Source organism: Necator americanus, chromosome II, assembly GCF_031761385.1.
Source record: "Necator americanus strain Aroian chromosome II, whole genome shotgun sequence".
Taxonomy (NCBI): Eukaryota; Metazoa; Nematoda; class Chromadorea; order Rhabditida; family Ancylostomatidae; genus Necator; species Necator americanus.
Window position 1 is genome coordinate 12475947 of NC_087372.1, and position 21092 is coordinate 12497038.

Here is a 21092-nt window from a genome sequence, read left to right on the forward strand (position 1 = left end):
AGATTTGATGTTCCAGTCGACCTTGATCTTTGATAAGCTGATTACACATTTTTGTTTTGCTTCGCATTCTCTTGCACAGAATACAATTTCTTCTCTAGATAACTAAGGGCAGGTATAAAATGCAGTGCAATGGAAAGCATTTTTAGTCGTTGCACCAGAATTTTTCATGTCCTCCACACGAGTGCCTGTTTACGTCTGGAGGAGAGTGTAAAAGGTCGTTTACCTTATTTATGACATAGAAAGAAATCGCTCGTGCCGAAAAGATTCGCCGACAGTGTCGCGGACATATATAATCCCACGTTAACTTACTTTCTTTTACTTCTTACTTTGGAATAACATTTTTACAAGTGATTTTTCCAACTGAAACGTTCTGCCACTACGTAATATGTTGATATGTTCGGAATTTTCCGCAACTCTAACAATTCGCCTTCGAATATTTTATATTACGTATTTACGTATTCGACAGATTCGATTGGAATTTGGTGATTCCATAATCTGTATTGTTGTTTCACTTGAAAATTCCACAATAACACATTCAGCATCAACGATGGCGGCTCATTCGGGCATGCCTCGCAACCTGTCGTACTCGAAGGTTGCGAGGGCGCTAGCTGGCGAAGAACTTCGAGATCGTGAAATTTTACCGTTAGATGCCGGACTCACGGCTCGAGAAGAAGGTCGATTCGTGTTCGAATGTGCATGGGAGGTAGCCAACAAGGTAAGGTCACCTACCACCTAGCACACCTCGAAATAATTATACAGAACTATTTCAACTTATATTGTTATGAACTAGTTCTTGAAAAACAAAAAATAAATAGTAAGGGTGTGCTGAAGTAGCTCGTATATGTATTTTTTTGTGTCGTTGCCACACGGGATGCTCACTACTTTATCGACAATCCCTCAAACATGGGTAGTTAAACAACAGCAACAGTAACAACGGCTGTTACATACACTACTGCGAAGTGAACGATTAAAGGCATCACTCCACGAATCTGGGATGGTGCGGGTTTCAGGTGGATTATGCCTATACGGGGTCGTAGATTATGGGGAGGAAAATGATTACGTTCATTTGTTCTTAATTGTCGTAAAAAAAACTCCCCGGAAGATGCTTTGAGCGGCTTTGAGCGTTCCGGGGCGCTATTTTCCACAACAAGTTCGATTGGAGCGCGATACCCTTGTGCACGTGCCGCATCTTCCTTGCCGTTTTTTTACGACAATTGGGAAGAAATGGACGGAATCACATTCCTCTCCATAATCAACGATTCCGTATAGGCATAACCCACCTGAAATCCGCACCACTCCAGATTCGTGGAGTGATGCCTGTAAGCGGCAGTCAGTAAGAGGTACGCTGTGGCTACACGATCGGTGGTTCGAAACCGTCCAGCTGCCAACAAAGCCCTTCATCCCTCTGGGTCAATAAATTTGTACCACATTTGTCTGGCTTGATAGATGCACTAACATAATACGGCAAGTCATTGTATAAACCAACACGCGTTCCAAATCCTCAACGACTACGAATTTCAGTAAAACGCGTTGGTGCATTCCAGGTGGATCCCAGTGACTTTATCCTTTCTATACGGTACACGAAGGCGGAGCAAAGTACAGTTAAGCCCTGCATATGCGATATGTAGTACAAAGAAACTGCTTTTCGGCCACTGGATAGCGTTGTCCACAATGAATTTTTGCAGCTGCAAGGCTAAGAACCACAAATCGGTCGCTGGAGAGGATTACCTGAAGTTACAGAATGAATAATCGACTGCAAACCGTTTTATTAAGCAAAAAAAATCCACAAGAAGCAGTAATCGAACAGACTAAGACTTATCACTGGTGACAAAAGAAAACTCGTCAATTTGTAAAAAAAAATCCAGTTGTTTTTCTGATTCTTGGGTTAAACTTTTATCCATGAGAAAACGTCTCCCTCCTCCCCCGAACGGACTCCAATAATAATTGTTCCCTTTTCAGATTGGCGGCATATACACAGTTCTCAGGAGTAAAGCTCAAATTAGCATTGAGGAATTAGGTGAGTCCACACAGTTCCAGATAGAAAGACCGCTGCTTTATTCCGCTTAATTATCCAGGAGATCAATATTGTATGTTTGGTCCGATGAAAGACGATCGATGGAGATTAGAGGTGGAAAAAGTGGAACCTGAGAACAGGCAGGTATTTCCGCGTATTTCACCTACGTTGCTCTGCACCCAGTGCTGTTTTTTCCAGGACCATCAGAGCTGCGATGAAGCTAATGCATGCTTCTGGATTTAAGGTTTATTTATTTTATTTATTATTTGTGACTGGAAAAACGATGAACTAATTTTAGTGCATGTATGGACGCTGGCTTATTGACGGATATCCAAAAGTAATCCTATTCGACATAGGATCGGGTGCTTGTAAAATGAATGAGTGGAAGCAAGAGTTGTTTGATCGGTGAGCATCGATTGGAAGCTATGGTGGTTGTATCCGGAAATCTCTGCCTCACGTCCAATTACAGCTGCCGAATTGGGATTCCTCACGAAGACATTGAATCGAACGACGCCGTAATTTTTGGTTTTATGGTTGCAATATTTTTGAAGAATTTTGTCGAATCCATTTCCGACTACCAGCCTTTGGTTGTTGCTCATTTCCATGAATGGCAAGCAGGTATGAGACTGGTTACTTGTTGGTTACACACTTTTTGGATTAGCTTCCATGGCTTAAGATGATTGCCGTCTAATGCGTTTTCTGCTGGGTTAATGCAATTTTCTTTCAATTTTAAGAAGAGCAGAGCAGAGAAAGAGCGTGCGTTGCGTTGAACGTGTCGCTTTGATTCGGCAGAACACTTAAGAAAGTACTAGGTTTATGGATAATTTTCCCTCCGCGGCTCTTTAGTAAACTTTCGTTGTTCCCGTGCTTTGCCCTCCCACGTACAATCACGGATTGATTCTAACCGAGGGCTCTAATGGTGAAGTGCGGGTACCTCTCCACAGCGAAACGTAGCACATCCTAATCCAACTCCATCTGCCGATGCACCTCCGGACATCTTCTGAGATCTTCCTTCTTGATTTTGCCGAACTAGATCTTACATATGTCGCAAGAGGCAACGCTTTCGAGGCGGATATTCTTTAGCTTGGGATGGACTCCCTTTGCATTTAAGCAGGAATCGTGAAACAAAAGCAAGTAACTGCGCAGGTAAATACAGTATCTTACGGTGGTGATAATGCATCATTGTAGCCTGCACGACAAAATATTCACAAATAAACACAAACATGCAACATTCCGGGAAAGGCAGGACCATCAAACCATGTGGAGGGAAACTTAAGCATTAACCTTCGGAACTCTGAAGTTGCGCCTTCAGAGAAAAGAGCTGATTCGCGCTGTTATTCTGCTGCTGTCTGCTAAGATCTCCTTGGTGGTTGACTTGACGGTCCTTTTTTCTCACCAGAAAAGTGTTTTTATCCAGAGAACGTGGCATCTTTTAGACTTGTATAAATATTTTAGACAAGGGATCTTTTTTCTTGAAAAAAAATGAAGTAAAAATAGACTACTATCCAAAAGTTCCACCTTACCTTCCAGGTGTCGGACTTCTCATGTCACGATTATGGAAACTTGATGTTGCTACAGTATACACAACACATGCAACGTTACTCGGAAGACACCTATGCGCTGGAGGCTGTGACTTCTACAACAACCTTGGCTCTTTCAATCTGGATGAGGAAGCCGGAAAACGACGAGCGAGTCTTTTGCACTTGACCAGCCAGCGAACCAGCCCTATTCTCATCTGCCAGGAGTAAAACGTCACCACATACTTTAGAATTGGTAACAAAGTCACTCTGTATTTCAGATCTATCACCAATACTGTCTCGAACGAGCTGCCTGTCATTCGGCTCACATCTTCACTACCGTATCCGAGATTACGGGATTGGAGGCTGAATATCTCCTTATGCGAAAACCGGATCTTCTCACACCAAATGGATTGAATGTTGTGAAATTCGCGGCTCTACACGAATTCCAGGTGAGTGCAACTTTTAGAAGTTTTCAGAAGTATTATTCACAATCCTTTTCTTTGCTTCCTTTTCCCTTTCGGTTCTTTTTCTTGGTTACTTTCATTTCTCTTGTAGTTTTTGGTTTTCCCTCTGTTATTTTCTTTTTTCTTTAGTTCCCGTTCCATTCTCAGGTTTACATTTTCTGAGAAATTAATCAGCGAACCAAGATTTGGTTTGGTCCGTTTATTAGTGTTTAAATTTATTGTTTACGTCCACATTACTTGATTGTGAATAATTCTCAGATTGTTTTTTTTTTCGTGTACAACTTTTCTGTAATCGTATGAAGTTGTGTCCACATGTTTTTTTTTTTGTCAACAGTTCTTTCATCCTTCATTTATTGCTATAACATTATTATAAAACTTACACCAGCTAATCTGAATGAAATGCTCTGAACTAGGTTGTGACATAAATTTTAAAAGTTTTTACATTTACTGTTATTCAGAAACGATTTACCTGTTATTTAAAAAGACAGTATTCATTTCGTTGTTTCTCTGAATATCCTGACTATGAAGAGCATAATCTGACCTAATGTGGAGTTTTTTTCAAGCAAAAATCAGCATTTTCGACTTTTGTTCTTCTTAGCCTTTCAGGCTGAAGCCGCAAGGCCAGCGAAGCAACTCGGAACTTCTGCTGGGTGTGTAGAACGGGTATCATAAGCAAACTACTGCTCAGAAATGCTTTAGCAAGTACAAAAATGGCAATTTTAGTCTGGTCAATTTTTGATGGAACGAAATAAATAAATTAATAGAGAGATTGGGGGGAGGTAGCAAGGAATAACGGAAAATACATACTTGATTACATTATTGTCATATTTGCGGTAATATCCAATAACAACCTTTGATCGAAAAGAAACTTCTGCAACACCCGCTGAGATTTCTTGACCTCTATTTACTTTCATGAAATCTCTTGTATTCTTTCTTTGTTTATTCGATGAGAGAGCTCTCGAGAAGGTTTAAAGCATAATTTCGGAGACATATTTCATGTTTCTTTCTTTCCTTTTTCTTCATTCACTCACGTTTTTTTCTTTTTTTTCTTCTGGAGAACACAAGTAAATCATTAACGGGAAAACAGTTGCTCACTAGGGAGGTACTAACCTCATAGACATTAATTATTGCAAAAAAAAGATATATGTAAAATTTAACATCTCTTTGTCTCCTTCTTTTCTTTTTAAAAGTTTCCCTTTTTCAGAATTTGCATTCACTTGCAAAAGAAAAGATTCACAATTTTGTTCGAGGGCATTTTCATGGACATTTGGATTTTGACCTGGACAAAACACTGTATCTGTTCACTGCTGGAAGGTTCTCCCGATTTTTGTAGAACGTTTTATCGATTTCCTCAATTTCAACTTTAATTTTTCCCATTTATAAATTCATTATTGTAGATATGAGTTTTCAAACAAAGGAGGGGACCTTTTCATCGAGTCATTGGCTCGCCTTAACCACTATCTTCAGACTACCAACGATCCTCGTCATAAGGGGGTCACTGTCGTCACTTTCATTATTTATCCAGGTAATTATTTAAACTTTCATTTTTGTTGTTATTTAACTTTATTTCTTGAAATTATCTTCTTCTTGAATTCGTTCATCTTTACTTTACTTTAGTTCTGATAGTTTTATTCTTGTTCGTATTCTGATAGAAAAATTATTTCATTTCAGCACCTTCAAATTCCTTCAACGTTGAGTCTTTGAAAGGTCAAGCTGTCACAAAGCAGCTGAAAGAGGCCGTAGACAGAATCAAGGTAAAGTAACTCTAAAATTTCGTCATTGACGTTTTTCAAGACCTATATACGTGCACTTTTTTGTTTCCTTGCTAATTTTTTGGATAAAAAGTCAGGAAATGATTTCTTGTTTGTGTTCAGTTTTTTGTTGACAGAATGTGCGAAACTTTTTTTTATTTTGTGTTTAGCGCTTTTTCAATTAATCTTCTATTTCGCTTGTTTAATTCATCTTTCTCCCTTTATTTTTTTTCCTCTCAGACCCTGTTTCTTTCGCTTTACATCCTTTTGTTTTTTTTTCAAGTTCTGAAAAACAGTATTGATGCAACTTGTCGATAGCCAAATTTAAGCAACAGCCAAGATTGTTAACAAACTTTGTTGCTAACGTTTCGGCGTCGTCAGAACCTGGAAAGTCAGATCAGTTGTGATATATCCTCTCAAATCCCTCATCCAGAATGAGTCATCACTTCCTAAAATGGAAACCAAAATAGTCCAAATCGTTGTGCTTACCTAGGTAGCGCCGTGATGTTAGCGGATATCCGCGTGGTGCAATCGCTCCACTAATACTAATTAGGATGCGACCCGCATATGACCCCGTAGATCAAAACCCGCAAAGATCTTGATACAGAGCCAGCTCGTTGGTCACGGCTAAGCAAGTAAGCTAGCAGTATTGATGCAGTAATAACACTGTAGTTCTTAGACCAAGTTATTCTTAAAAATACAGGGTCAGAACGAATTTTGTGGGTGTTTTCGGCCATAGAGAAGTTGATTTTGGAGAGGGGCATTGATAATCTACCAGCAAGACAGAAGAAAAGGAAGCATATTTCAGATCTAAATTTTTCAAAATAAAAAAGAAAACTTCTTTATCTCAGTTAAAAAAATGAGAGAATAATGAATAATCTACAGAATAATTTGTGCAATGACCCAAAACTTGTGAGATTATTTGTATGCTTTTTTCTAGGAGAGTATTGGTCAGCGCATGTTCGACGTGTGCCTACAGGGTCATCTACCTGATGGTCAAGACCTCCTATCACCTGCAGAAAAAGTGTTGGTAAGCGTCTTTCCCTGTGTACTACCTCGAGTAAAGTTTCTTATGCAATTTAAATGTTTTGTGGCATATGTTTTTTGGGTGGAGTTAGTGGTATGTGTTCTAGTAGTTAGTCACCTTTTTCTATGTCTCAGATTCAGACATTTCATATTTCTGTGTTCCACGTCCACACTTTTTGTAGTTGGCTTTTTTGCGCCTGTAGTTTTTGTATTCTACACTAAACGCTACTCAGACCACTTATCACCCGCGTAGCGCAATTGTCATCGCGATAGTCTGTCCCTTGCACCTAATTTACCAAGAGACAACTTCAATAATTGTGGCCAGATGAGCATCGGAAACACTACCCCTGATCCGAAGGAGTTAGCAATCATAACGATTTGATTATAACTTAACATCTCCGGGTTTTCTCGGCTGGGTCATGCACCGCGTCCTGGATATGCGTCAGCTTCCTCCTGCTGTTTTCAGGCAATCCTCCGTCCTACGTCTTCTCGTCAAGTTTATCTTAGCATGAAGATGGGAATGAATGCATGTTTACTTACACAATTACTGATTCTGTGAAATGTTCATTAGCATGGTCACAATAGATCAAAACAAAACCAGAGAATGGAAGTGATCACGCAGATATTGAAGAGCTAACGGCGTATAGAGTTGCTTGGACCAAATATTTATTTATTTATTTATTTATTTATTTACTGGAAACACCTGCAGGTGTGCCATAGAACAAAAAAACAAGATGGAACAGAGCTTACTAGAATTTCGCCTGAATTTTACACAACAAGACTGGCCCTTCAGAGCATGAGGAGTGGTGGGTTGGCAGGCCATTCTCCTGCTACAGAAGGTGAGAAATCCTCACGCGAGATCCTTTCCCCAGATCAAGAACGCCACGACAGATAAGCAGATACCAGGGTTTGGGTGAACAACCTAACCTCGAACGGAGGAATCCGTCAAGGACCCTCGGCGAACGGATGGGGGACCTTAAGCGCAAGGGCTCACCAACTTTGCTATCCTTGTCCACCACCAATAGAGGATAAGGACCAACTGTAGGGACGAATTTGAAGAGCATATCAAGGCAGAATTCCAGCTAGCTAGTTTTATAATGAACAACAGAAAAAGAGGAACTAAAAACTGTGAACTAAAAACACATATCAATCGAATGCTTATTGTGGTCGCTTGTTAGAGGAGGAACTTGCTCCACGTCTCTGAAACAATGAGATTTTAGGCCTCCCTCATACCTAGAATAGGTAGAACATTTAATTTGGATAGCCTGCTTTTGAATGTCTTCGAATTTGGACTAGACATAATTTCGGCTGGAAGTAGATTAATCCAACGCGCAACTCTGCAGAAAAAGGAGTTAAACATAGTTGAGAAGAGTTTTCGTCTGAGTTTAGAGTAGTGCAAATTGAAGCTTCCTGTTCTCCCGCTTGCTGGTCGGAAAATCCAACACTTGCTTGCCTTTAGCTTAATTTCCATTCGTAGGATCCGAAAACCCGGAACTAAATCGATAAGACCTATGTGTTTTTTCGTGCTGAATTGCCGAGAAACAAGGATTTTGAGAACTAACTCCTTAAAACCAAGTGACGTCGACGGACGCTGCTTTTTCCGTCCTCGATCCTAGCCCCAGTTTCGAGACTCAAATGTGGCCTCTAGGAGGAACTGGCATAAATACCCCAGAAGATAACATGCATGAGTGGGGGAATAGAGGACGCTAGCACGAAGAGGCCATAGTTGCCCTAATCTACCACCGTGCCATCCTGTGGATTCCCTATACTTTGGCTCTATGCCTGGCCTCCTGCACTATGTTCTGTCACTTAACGCGCCCTGCGGGCTAGTGCAGCCTAACTGTTATCAAGCCTTCATGGCTTAGATGTATACTGACTTAGTCACTTCATTGTGGCATGTGTACTCGACTGCATACAGTACACCATATATAAATACTCAGTCTTCATCGCCGCTCTATACATACACATTACAATAAACATGAGCGAGGTTTAATCAGCCACTCACTAGGGACTGATATATTTTCCATTTTGTTCGATAATCTTTTGTCATCTTTGTGGTAATTCCACAATTCCTCTCTTGTAGAAAAACTGGGCTGGGTAAGATTTGCGGCAGCTCCTCCTTTTGAGCCGTTGACATTGTTCGAGAGCTGCTCGTTTTTCTGTTCGGCTCACATCCGCTTTTCCATGCCCACTCTGCTCGGTGTCCCAATGATGGGTTTAATGGAATGGATTTCGAAACATGGAAGTGCGGCTTTCTCAGAGGCGAAATGACCAAATTCGGCGGAGCGAAAAGTGCGCGGAATAGAGGAGCGGGGGGATGGGCCTGACGTTCTTGACGACTGACAGATGGATAGGTCCGGGAGGAAGTATGGCGATAAGTTGGTGGATGTCTACTGCGGAATGAAGATAAAGGTTCTACGTTGGTGTGAAGTCGAATCAATACATGTACATTCCTTACCGCAACCATTGTGGACCATGACAGACGCTGACGACATCGTGGTACAATAATGGTAGCAGCTCCATGTGCACAGCTGCTTTAGATGACCATAGCGTCGGCAATGTAGAGAAACCAAAAGTTAGAATTTTGTCTACATTCCTAAAGGTCAGGTTAGTGTAACAAGAAAACAACAATACATGTGAATCCTGAATGAGCAGAAAAGATGTTGATTTACTGCAGCTTCTTTTCACCACATGTGAAGAACATTGTGAAATCAACATTTGTGAGAGTTGATGAACATCAACAGTTGCAGTTGATGAACACGACAACTGTGAAGCAGCCACTGTACATAATCTAGAGTTGGACAGTAACGACACAAGGTGAACTTAAAGTACACTAAAAAAGAAAAATTACGAAAACTGTGAAGAAGACCATAAGTTGGGCGAACGATAGAAACGCGAGAAAGCTGTAAAAAAAACTACGTAAGTTATGGAAAATACATAAGTTGTGAAAGAAAAAGAAATGTCTGAAGAAAAAACTGAAAGAAAAGGAAAGAAGAGTTACGTTATATACTTGCATCTTTTCTCACATTATCCGCGGTCGCTTTACACTGGTCGAAATATTGCGCAAATAATAAATAATAAATAATAAATAATATTGTTGGTTCCAAGTCGTTTTCTACCCCGTCATTTACATTCACAGCAAATTGTCACTCCGCTTGGACATGCATGCCCACTCCTTACTTGCTTGCAAACGTTCCTGTTCAGTGTGAAAACAGCAAAATAGGAAGCAACCTTTCCTATTGGCCTTCAGGGTCATTCTCTCTGTCAACCTTCTCACATTTGGGCAACATGACGAAAAGTGCCAAAGTAACATTGTGGGGACTTGGAAGCATTGTTCACGTCTTTCTTCCGATGCCGTTTAGCGCCTGTGATCCCTCTTGTGAGCGAAACAAACAACGCAGCCTTTAAAAAAGCCTAAGCTAAGCCTCAACAAAGATTAATTTGGCCTGAGGACCATCCTGATGGTTGTGGAGCCGGGGTTTGAGGGTTATCACCGGATATGTATAATTGTTCGACTAAACGGACAAATCTGTCACTAATGCAGGCCTTAGATATGTAGGGTGGCCTTAGCATGTTCACGGAGCAAAGGAAGCAACATAGCAGTCGAAGTATCTTAGTTCTCACGCACTTGCCGTTGCCCAAATCTCCCTCATAAAAGAGATCACAGTTGGTAAGTTTATTTCCACTCTATATATACACTGTATAGAGTGTGGATTCAAACCCAGGGACCCGGCTTACCTCCACTTCGCGGCAGCTCCTCCTTCTTCGTTTTAGCCATTGACATTGCTCAAGAGTTGTGCTTGTTCATCTGATCGGCTCACATCCGTTTTTCCATGCCCGCTCCGCTCGGTGACCAAATGATGTGTTTAATGGAATGAATTTCGAAACACGGAAACGAGGAAAAGTATGCGGAATGTGGGCCGCTGCAGGACCTCGTCGCGCCCGCCCCATGCGTCCTTTAGATGGAACGTGAAAGAAGCCGCGTTGAATCTGCGACACTGCTCTTCGTAGTACGTCTTCAAGTAACAAACGATTGCTGCGACGCCGACAAGCGAAAACGAACATGAACCGCTGGAAAGTGCTGCATATATAAATTTATGTTCTTCTGTTCAAAACCAAAAAAGTAAAGATCCTTTGGAAACTGTGAACTGCAAGTGGAGGTTCAATGATGTTTTCATCCCTTACATAAGTCAAATGAATACCTATATATCAAGTGATGCCGGACTTCCCCTCTTGATGTGAAACCAAGCACTATCACCACAAAAGAGTCAGACCTGAACTTCGGTGAAATTGCGTAAGCGGCTGCGATTGAAGCGCACGAAACCATGGATTGTACGAGCAATACAAAACCATTAGGAAATTGTGCTAATTGAGGAATGTGCACATAAAAGTTAGTTTTTCCCTTTCAGCTGAAGAGATGTATCATGGCAACAGAAAAGTACGATTTACCTCCGATTTGCACGCACAACATGGTACGGGGAGATGATCAGGTAAATTTCGAACTTCGTTTTGTGCTACTGAGAACTATGGATTATTTCTTATTTGCATTTGTAGGTTCTTAGTGCCCTACGAAGGACACGACTTCTTAACGATCGTCACGATAGAGTAAAAGTAGTCTTCCATCCTGGTATGTGCTTCTACTCCTGTAGTTGTTGGGTCGCAACGATCTTAAAGGCATCACTCCACGAATCTGAGGTGGTGCAGATTTCAGGTGGAGTATTCGTATACGGGACGGGAGACTACGGAGAGGGAGGTGATTCCGTCCATTTCTTGCTAATTGCCGTAAAAAAACTGCCCAGAAGATGCGGCGCCGCACAAGACTGGCGCGCTCCAATCGAACCTCTTGTACCAAATGGTGCTCCAAAACGAATGAAGCCGTATGTTCCGGGCCGTTTTTTACGACAATTAGGAAGAAATGAACGGAATCACCCCCCTCTCCGTAGTCTCCAATCCTGTATACGAGTACTCCACCTGAAATCTGCACCACCTCGGATTCGTGGGGTGATGCCTTTAAGCTTGGTGCAGTTGCGCAAGCTGCTGCGCTCGAAGTGGCGCAGAGTAGCTGGTTGGCATTGAAGTGTTACCAACCAGCTACACTGCGCCAGGATGAGTGGTGCTAGCGAGGCGCTCCTCTCGATCTCAACCGCTAGCTCCATCTCCCCCTCCGCTTCGAGCGCAGCCGCCTACCCAACCGCACCGAGCTTCAGGTCCGACGTAAGCTTTCAGCATTGGCGAAACAGAACGTTAACATTCGCAGATTTCCAATCATATACCAAAGTTTAAGAGTTCTTGTCTTCTGTCTCTCCTCTCATCGGTTTGGATTACGAGGATTTCGTTCGAGGTTGCCATCTTGGAGTGTTTCCATCCTATTATGAGCCTTGGGGGTAAGAGGAGAGGAATTACGTGTTCGGTGACAACTGCAGCATTGATATTTCAGCTACACTCCTGCTGAATGCACAGTGATGGGAATTCCATCAGTTTCCACCAACCTCAGTGGTTTTGGTTGTTTCATGCAGGTAATCTGGGGTCTGAAATGCGCTAAATTCTAGTCTCCTAGGGGAGTTTTTCTGTTGCAGGAACACGTCGAAGACCCATCATCCTACGGTATCTATGTCGTAGATCGACGATTCAAGAACGCGGAAGAATCCGTACGACAATTAGCCCAAATCATGTGAGCATCTTCTTACTTCCAAAGATTACTTCGCAACTGTTGTTATTACTTCCCAAACTCTTTGTAGGTACGATTTCTGCGGAATGTCTCGACGACAACGAATTATTCAACGAAACAGGACAGAACGGCTTAGTGAATTGCTCGACTGGAACAGTCTGGGAGTATTTTACAGGTGTCATAATTTTATATTAAAACTTATAAAATATCATAAAGTAACAAAATAATCAATAAATATGCATAGAATAGCAGATCCACTTTGATTACACGGCTACAAACGTAAAGAAAAAACCTCCCAACTGTATTGGAGAAGCTCTCAATTAGATTGTTCTTCGAAAAATAATCTACATGGAGAGATGATTGTATGTTCTGCATAGAAATCTCATCAGTTGCATCAATTTTGACGTCTTTTGGGACAAGGATCTCCAAGTCCTCCGTTCTTGAAACCTGGACATTGCGAATGCGAATGGGTTGAAAATATTCCAAGTGTTTTAGGTGCAGACCATAAACAAAATTTCACCAGAACTTCGTTGGCACAAGAAGGAAAAATAAATCCGATTCAAACGCATCACCCCACGAATCTGGGGTGGTATAGATTTCCGATGGCCAAAGGCTATACGAGGTCGTAGATTGCAGGAACGAGTGGGATCCCGCTCATTTTTCCCCAATCGCCGTAAAAAACGGCCCGGAAGATGCGGCGGGTGCACAACGGTGGCGCGTCGTCGTAGAAAACAGCGTCCCGGCTTGAAGTTCTGTTGGAGCGCGCCAGCCTTGTGCATGCACAGTATCTTCCGGGCCGTTTTTTACCGCGATTAGAAAGAACTGAGGGGGATTTCACCCGTTTGTGCAATCTACGACCTCGTATAGTCTTTGGCCATCGGAAATCCATACCACCACAGATTCGTGGGGCGATGCCTTTAAGCACAATTCTGCTATCCACAAATTAAAACGTTGCCCACTGGAGCTACATCATGCGAAAATAGCGAATATGCTACGCAGTTTTTGTGAAACTATCGACTTTTCCTATTTAAATATTTAATGCTATGTTATAATCCCTTGTAAAAATCTACTAACGGTCAACGGACACCGGACATATTAACCGTTTTTGGACATGGTATTCGAATTTTGGTGAAGAACCCTTGACTTACATTTTTTATTTTTGGCAGAGAAAAAACGATGTATGAGGATACAAAAATACTTGGGAGGATTGAGTTTAAAAGAGGTATATGTGAAAGAAATGGTGCAGATCATTTAGAACGATGTGATATTTATTAAGCTTCGTTTTCTAAGATGCTTTTAACGTATCTTTGAGAATTGTCTGGAACAAAATTTATCGTATATCCACAGAAGAAATATTACGGCAAATTTGAGTTCTCTTTTGTCCTTTTCCCTAACTTCAACGTTTCTTTTTCAAAGCTTCTATTTGACCGCTACGATTTTTGCCAACTCAGTTCATGTTCACTTTTAACTGCTGTTCTGAATAGAAAAAAAGCTTCCGAAAATTTGAATCTTTATCTATGTTTTAATCACCTGAAGATGAGGATCGCTTTTAGTTCTGTAATAAACCATCTAGTTGTACCTAATGCTTCGGTCACTTACTTCAAAGGCAGCATGCCACGAATCTGACGTGGTGAGAGACATCCGCTGGTAAAAACTAGAAATCGAATTGTAGATTGCGGGATCCTGGGTGGTTTCGCTCATCTATCCGTAATCGTAAAAAAAAAACCGGCGCGAGAAACGCTTTATTTCCTACGTGGTACGTTAGCACGCTCCTCTATGCACACGTTCCTGTCCCCTCAACAGCTTATTCATTGGTTTTACTTGAATAGGTTGGTGAAGGACCTCAGTAATCCTCGACCGCTCGCACGTAGATGCGGTGCGTGCGCAAGGGTGGGGCGATGCCATTGATATCGTGGTGGGAAAAGGTTGCACGCTGTTTTATTACGACGATTAATGAGAGATGAGCAGAACCACGCGGGATTCCGCAATCTACAACCTCATCTTTAGCTTTTCCTTCACAACGTCAGATTCGTGGTATGTTACCTTTGAGAAGAAATTCTAGAAAGCACTTAAGACTGCTTAATTTTCTTCCTTTTAAGGGACTGTCGCCGCATGGCTTTGGAAAAGTTGCACCCTGATATTGACAACATTATTATAGAAAATGAAGGAAAGGCAAGTACCCGTCACTTTTTTTCGTTCGGACCAATTGTCCTTAAAAACCACTTCAACCTCTCAAACCACTTCTGCTTCAGGTACCATCGGCGGCCACAAGTAGACGTCCTAGTATTCATAGCAGCGATGAGGATGAGAATGAATGAAAATTTTGTCAAATTCGTCAATATACTACATCTCGAAACCACTGTCGCTAGGTGATGCTCGCTTTCCTCTAAACTCGCCCTAAATAGTGCCTGAGGCTTTTGCTCTTTCGAATGAGCTGCTATGCATTCATGGTGCTCTGCCATATATCCTTATTACTGACAGATTTTTAACAGTGTATCTGATTTTTAACCCTGTAAAATAAAGTATTATCAGTTTTCTTCTCTTCCTCAACTGCATTTGGAAAAAAGTGAATGTAAATGAAATTATGATAGTTAATAAGTGCTGTTCAGTTCTTCTGTCTCCCTTTAATGCTATTTTTCCGCATAGATGTATAGAAAAAGTAACCATTAAAGATTTGGAAAGCAAAATCGTCTTTCACTCTCTACGTCACTTTTCAAAGATGTCTTATATTTTTACGCTGACTTTGGAACTGAATTCTGAACGAGATTTAGGAGGAAAAGAAGAAATGCGGTTCAGGATCAAACGTTACGATTTTGAAGCCACGATCAGATAAATCAGAGGGATTTACTCTGGCTGATTAAAGGCATCACCCTAAGAAGGGGATGGTGCTGGCTTCAGGTGGGTTATTCCTATACGGGATCGTAGATTATGTAGATGAGGATGACTGCGTCCATTTCTTCCTAACTGTCGTACGAAACAGCCCGGAAGATGCGGCTTCGAACATTCCGGAGTGCTTTTTTCTACAACGAGTTCGATTGGAGCTCGCCAGGCTTGTGCACGCACCGCATATTCCGGGCCGTTTTTTTTAACGGCAATTAGGAAGAAATGAACGGAATCACCCTCCTCTCCATAATCTACGACCCCGCGTAGACATTACCCACCTGAAACCCGCACCATCCCAGATTCGTGATGTGATGCCTTCAAGGAGGTGTTCTGAATTCCAGTTTGAGTATATTGACACCGCCATAAAATTTGAATTACTTTCATGAAATTCTGCCGACTTTGTTACACTCTTGAATTCTTGAATTCTACCGGGAAAATACCGTGGAGAGATGGGAACAACTGCAAACAAGTAGCGCAGCATGTTATTTGAGATTTGTTGTAGATTTGTTTATTTACTTATTTCTATTTATTTGTGCAACAAAAGTTGCACAGCGTTAGATAAAACAAGTCAGAAAATCATAACACAGACCAAACAGCAAGAAAATAAACGGCACTTCATAAAAAAAACAAAAAAAAAGTCAAAAAAAATCAAAAAAAAAGAACATAGGTTTAGCAACACAAACGATAAACTGGAACACAAGTGATTTCTTCTATATAAGGCGGATGAAGAGGATTTGGTGCGATCATAGAAATACTAATACTGGTGAAACGAAATTATTGGTCATTTCCTTGAGGTTGTCTGCAAGTGAAGCGATGTTGGTGAGCGATCTCGTGACTGTGACTGACTGTAAGTTCGATGGTTTGAAACCACATTTGTGTCAGCCAAGACCTTCATCCCCCTAGGGACGGTAAATTGCTGTCAACTCGTTGTATTGGTCAACACACATTCGTTTAAAACCTCAACGATTCCGAATTGCAGTCAAAAAGGGCTGAAGCGTCCCAAGCGGATTGACACAACCAGAAACTTTATCCCAGACTTTAGACCTTTCTCTATAGTTATTTGCTTGCAATGAAGCCGATAAGTGCAAAACTTCGAACAGAATTCCTACTCCAGTTTTAGTTCATCCAGTCAAAAAATCTTCAAAAAAATTTCAGAAATCACACCACTCATTCCATCGTCTTTTAGGTGTATTTATCTTAGAGGGTTCTCCTGAAGAACGGATTCGTGAGGATCAAAACTTCTCTTTATTAGAAACTTTAACTCCTGTAAGTGATAATTTTTATCTGCTGAGCAGACACAGAAATGCACCTAAGACGTTATCCTAGAATTGAATTGAAATTGAGAATCCCGTTGTGCTGGACAGTGCTGTCGAAGGACAGTTGCCGCAGAAGGTGTCTGGTTCATCCCTGAGCTGAACATCTCCACGAAACTGGTCTACTCATGTGCTCTCCCTAATCTTGGCTCTCAACCATTCCGAATCTCCATGGTATTTAGGATCAGCTAGTAATAAAGCTGCTCTTTTATATGTGGAATAGTAAATGACTGCACCTAAATCGGAAAATTACTTTTTTTTAAAGATGACATTCATTTAAACGGAGATGTTGTGCACTTACAAAATTTGTGAGCAGTGTACAGGATAAGGATGTAACTGGTGCTGAACATAGAGGATGTCGGAGTCTCCCATCGAGTGTCCTTAAATAAAGGGCAGTCGATTTTGCTGCAAAAATATATTAGATTAATGAGTTCCGAAGGACCAACCATCGAAATGTAGTGCATGGCGATGGAAATAGCGAGGTAGAAGAGCGCAGAAACCAGAGCGTACGAGAAACGACGAACAAGTAAGAAGATGAGACCCGCTTGAAAGACGAACGTCGAAGAGAATGCGATCACCAGCACGATCACAGCCACCAGTATCAACGTATCCTGAAGGCTGAAACATAAGCTATTCACTTTTTTTGAATATTTTCTGATTGAAATTGAAGAAAAATTAAAGAAATTCGCAGTTATCCTTCCACTTCTAGAAATATTGTGATGATGGTCAAATTGTCGTACAAATTCGCCTAGTCTAGAATTCGCGATGCTTGCGTTGTGATTGTGTGAACTTGCAACAGAACTGTGCGCAGTGGGACCCTTTTCCAGCTCCGCCCTGAGGCTGAAAGCCAACAGATGCGTTGCGGTAATGGCGATCACATTTGCATTCGAGCGTTGAATGAGTCCGCTTACGTTATGTAGCATCATAAATTACCCCGTTTCAACGGGGTTCTACACACGGCCTCAAAAGAAGAAGGGAAGGTAATTTTACGGTTGTAATTTTACCCTAGTAAGAAATAATTTGATTTTTAAATCTGCTTTTCATTTTTTACAATTTTAATTGCAACTAACTTGCCACAGCCGAACAAGACTCCAGCAGGAGTGAGGCGCAATGTAATTTTTTTTCCCGTGAGTTCCAGTAAGATGTCCACGGTGTGTTTGTGAACGCACTTCCGTGCCACACGGAAACCTCTACTTTTTTCATTGCAATATTTGCCTTCTATGATTCAAAATTTATCTGCTATTTCGTAAAACTAGCGAGAAAGCATGGCGATCGAAGAGAATGCAGACGACTGTGCAGTTACGAGAGAGTGCGCGTTGTGAAGACAGTGTTACTGTGACAAGGGGAAAAGTTCCAAAAAAGTGAAATTTAACTAGAAGCGAAAGATATTTAAGCGTTAATAATTATCCCGATTCAATGACAGTGGAATAATCCACATAGGAAATGCTGCATTTTCCAGATGATTTACTCAAAGGTGGATTCATATGAAAAATTACTCGGTGTTTTGTTCTAGTTTTGCAATAATGATAGCAAATAAAAAGATGAAGGATTTTTTTATTGAAGCTAAAATGAGGTGCTATGAAACAACCAGAAGAACAAGCATTTCTCTTCGCAAAAAAATTGAAATCAAGCATTCGATTGCTGTTTTTAATTCCCAGAGTTGAATTGTACAAAGCTACTCATCGAAAGAATATTAAAGGATTAATCAAGATAAATCAGTTTGTTTTCCCGTTTGGAGTTTTTGTTTGTTGTACTTATAACGACACTGAGGCTTGGGAAGGAGAAAGGAGGAGTTTCGCGCGATATGCATAGCATCAAAGAACGTCGAACCATTTTCAGGTCTTTTAATACAGACGAAGTCATCGAATCCGAAGGTCATAAATAAAGTTTCACTAAGAAAACCTCGTTGGTGCAATAAGAAGACATTAATCAAGAAGTTTTTTTCTTCAAAAACGTTTAAGTTTTTAAGAAAGACGCACATGTACATCATGAGGAGCACGATACTGTTTCCGAAGAGGAGAACAGCAGCCACGTTGAAAAGTATGTCGACGACCAACATCAGCATTTGTACTCCCAAAAGTAGTGGATATTTACTGGCCATTGGGCGCTTGGTTTATAGCACGAAATGAATATCTATTTGCAGACACAGTGAACGACGGCGACGAATCCGTCCGAACGAACGAATCCCGAGTACGGCGCCTGTTGTTATGGCAACGTGCGAATGCCGGCAATACTTCGACACTTGATACCGAACTGGGCGTTAGGTTCACTGCTGCGGTTGCTTTCCCCATCTGTCGACGAAATCATCAGTCATACTTCGTCTTCCTTGTTATGAAGATTAGATCTTGGCTCTGTTTTGAGACTATTCTGATAAAGAGACCCTTTTTTCTACCGTATCGTAATCCAGATCACTTCTCGTGCTCCAGATATTCTTGAATATGTTCTTTCTTAAACTGCCGTTGAAGTGTTGGTGTTGAAAGAAAATTCTGTCCAAACGATTACGCTACGAACAAAATATATTTTCTAGCATATTTCTAAGATTATCTGTTGAAACAACACAATTAGCTCTAAATCTTCCTCTGTGGGTCTTGAATTATGTATTTTTGAACACTTATGGATTCTGGTTGACGTGGCGGGGAACTCAGCAAATTCTGATGCCAAAGCACCACGTATATTCGGCTCCTAATGTGCTAAATCAGCTGAGAGCATGCGCATCCGAGTCGGAAGAGGAAGAAGATGTGAAGGGGATAAAATTTCTCCTTAGCAGAAAAAAACGACCGCTCATCGCAGAAGCTGCGTCGCGCTCATCCAGTCGGAACATATCTACGTCCTGTCGACCATTTCAACTGCACAAAATTGCAAATATGTGTGTAAATTAAGTAAATACATAACATTCATTGTTTCCTATGCTACTACTTCTCAACAGAATGACAATTAAGCATCTCATTACCACTACTTTTACTTTACTTGGCCAATTTGATTTTGTAAACATATTTCGCCGAATTCGCATAATTTCTCGAATTCTTGAATCAAAAGAAATGTTTTTAGGAGAACTCCTTCATCTTTTTATTTGCTATCATTATTGCAAAACTAGAACAAAACATCGAGTAATTTCTTGTATTAATCCACCTTTCAGTACATCATCTGGAAAATGCAGCATGGAAGGGAAACGGAAAAAAGATTCCTGATGTCCAGGGGCCACTGTAATTCTGCCCAGGACAAGCGGCACAAATCATTTTAGAGGAACGTGATGTTCGAGAACCTCTTCTAGACAGACACGTTCGCTGTGGTTCAACGACAAGTTTCGGGTATCTCAGAGAGCCTCTATTCCGGCTGCCGTAGTTCTTAATGAATTGTACCTCAGTAGAACCCTGAATCACTCACTCACATCACCTCACTAATTAACTTACTATGTGAAGTTTTTTTTTATTTATTAGGTCAGTAAAATCCAACAAAAACTTGGCAGTACACAAATTAGTTGTAGTCGTTTACTTTCTTCCTGAAAATGTCTTTTGCTGGAAATGTACTTCATTCCAATCGTCTGTAAATCATTGCAAACCATCATTAAAATCAGTTTATCAATATTGTATCAGAACTTCGGAAATGTACCAAAATTTTTAAGATACAATACATCTGTCTGTAGATACTCCACGGAGACAAGTTCTTAGATCGTTTGAAAAAAAAGATGAATTTCTTGTTAGTAGTCAAGATTATTAAGACGCATCAAATCATATTTTTTTCCAGATCACTTATTCACTTTCATCAAAAAGAGCAGTAAAAAATTTAAGTTTTTCTTTATGATTCATCCAGAAAAGAGATCCACAAATTTCATCCAAAGAGTTTGTGAATACTGTCGAACTAATCTTTTCAAGGCTTCAACGAACAACGCTGCAAATTTGCTGGCTCAGAGAGGAAAGACCAAAATTTTCTCTGACCAGATGAGAACGCGAGGAGGACGAGATCAGCCGTTAATCGGATCTACCGCATTTGATCCTCTCATCTTGTCTCTTATCTTCTGATCATCCAAACATGGACACTGCCTCAGTCTTCCTTCAATTTCTTTGTGAGGAAATGGGAATATCCAAGTGCTATCAGCACTTTTCACGTTCAGCACTTGCGTTTGCCTCATTGTCGATCATTTTCTCAACTTGTATCGCTTTGAATGACTTCGGTTGGTCGCTTGGCAACGCAGCTGAACGAATTCTCACGATAGCATTGCTTGATGCAGTGAAAGTCTAAAATGATATCATTATTAATATTCACAAGTTGCTTCGAACTGAAGAGAGGATCCTGGAAGACGAAATGGTGGCATTAGGGCAATACAGAATTCAAAAAATCCAATTCGAGGGAAGATTGAGAGTGAAGATTTCAGTTCTTCAACTGTGGTTATGTAAAAAAAAATATAAATATCAATTAAGAATAACATGAAATAAAATAATAGTATATCTATAAT

The 21092-nt window shown here is 40.8% G+C and overlaps 2 protein-coding genes across 3 annotated transcripts; one reads left to right on the forward strand and one right to left on the reverse strand.

Annotated features, from left to right (window-relative positions):
- Positions 1 to 547: 547 nt before the first annotated feature.
- RB195_017640 (uncharacterized protein) lies at positions 548 to 14761 on the forward strand (the record flags this gene model as incomplete). Of its 2 annotated transcripts, none has more annotated exons than XM_064184723.1 (20): positions 548 to 715; positions 1960 to 2017; positions 2076 to 2154; positions 2213 to 2258; positions 2313 to 2419; positions 2484 to 2632; positions 3545 to 3702; positions 3813 to 3983; positions 5203 to 5312; positions 5396 to 5523; positions 5670 to 5752; positions 6690 to 6779; positions 11185 to 11265; positions 11330 to 11402; positions 12060 to 12159; positions 12213 to 12291; positions 12352 to 12446; positions 12514 to 12618; positions 14543 to 14615; positions 14696 to 14761. In XM_064184723.1, the coding sequence occupies 20 exons, from the start codon at positions 548 to 550 to the stop codon at positions 14759 to 14761; spliced, it is 2019 nt and encodes a 672-aa protein (XP_064040604.1). The 2 variants fall into 2 exon arrangements, with proteins under 2 accessions (XP_064040604.1, XP_064040605.1); XM_064184724.1 differs by having other exon boundaries at positions 566 to 715.
- Positions 14762 to 16765: 2004 nt separating this feature from the next.
- On the reverse strand, positions 16766 to 18704 carry RB195_017641 (uncharacterized protein; the record flags this gene model as incomplete). Its single annotated transcript, XM_064184725.1, has 4 exons — positions 16766 to 16875; positions 16941 to 17019; positions 17086 to 17257; positions 18619 to 18704. The coding sequence occupies 4 exons, from the start codon at positions 18702 to 18704 to the stop codon at positions 16766 to 16768; spliced, it is 447 nt and encodes a 148-aa protein (XP_064040606.1).
- Positions 18705 to 21092: the final 2388 nt, after the last annotated feature.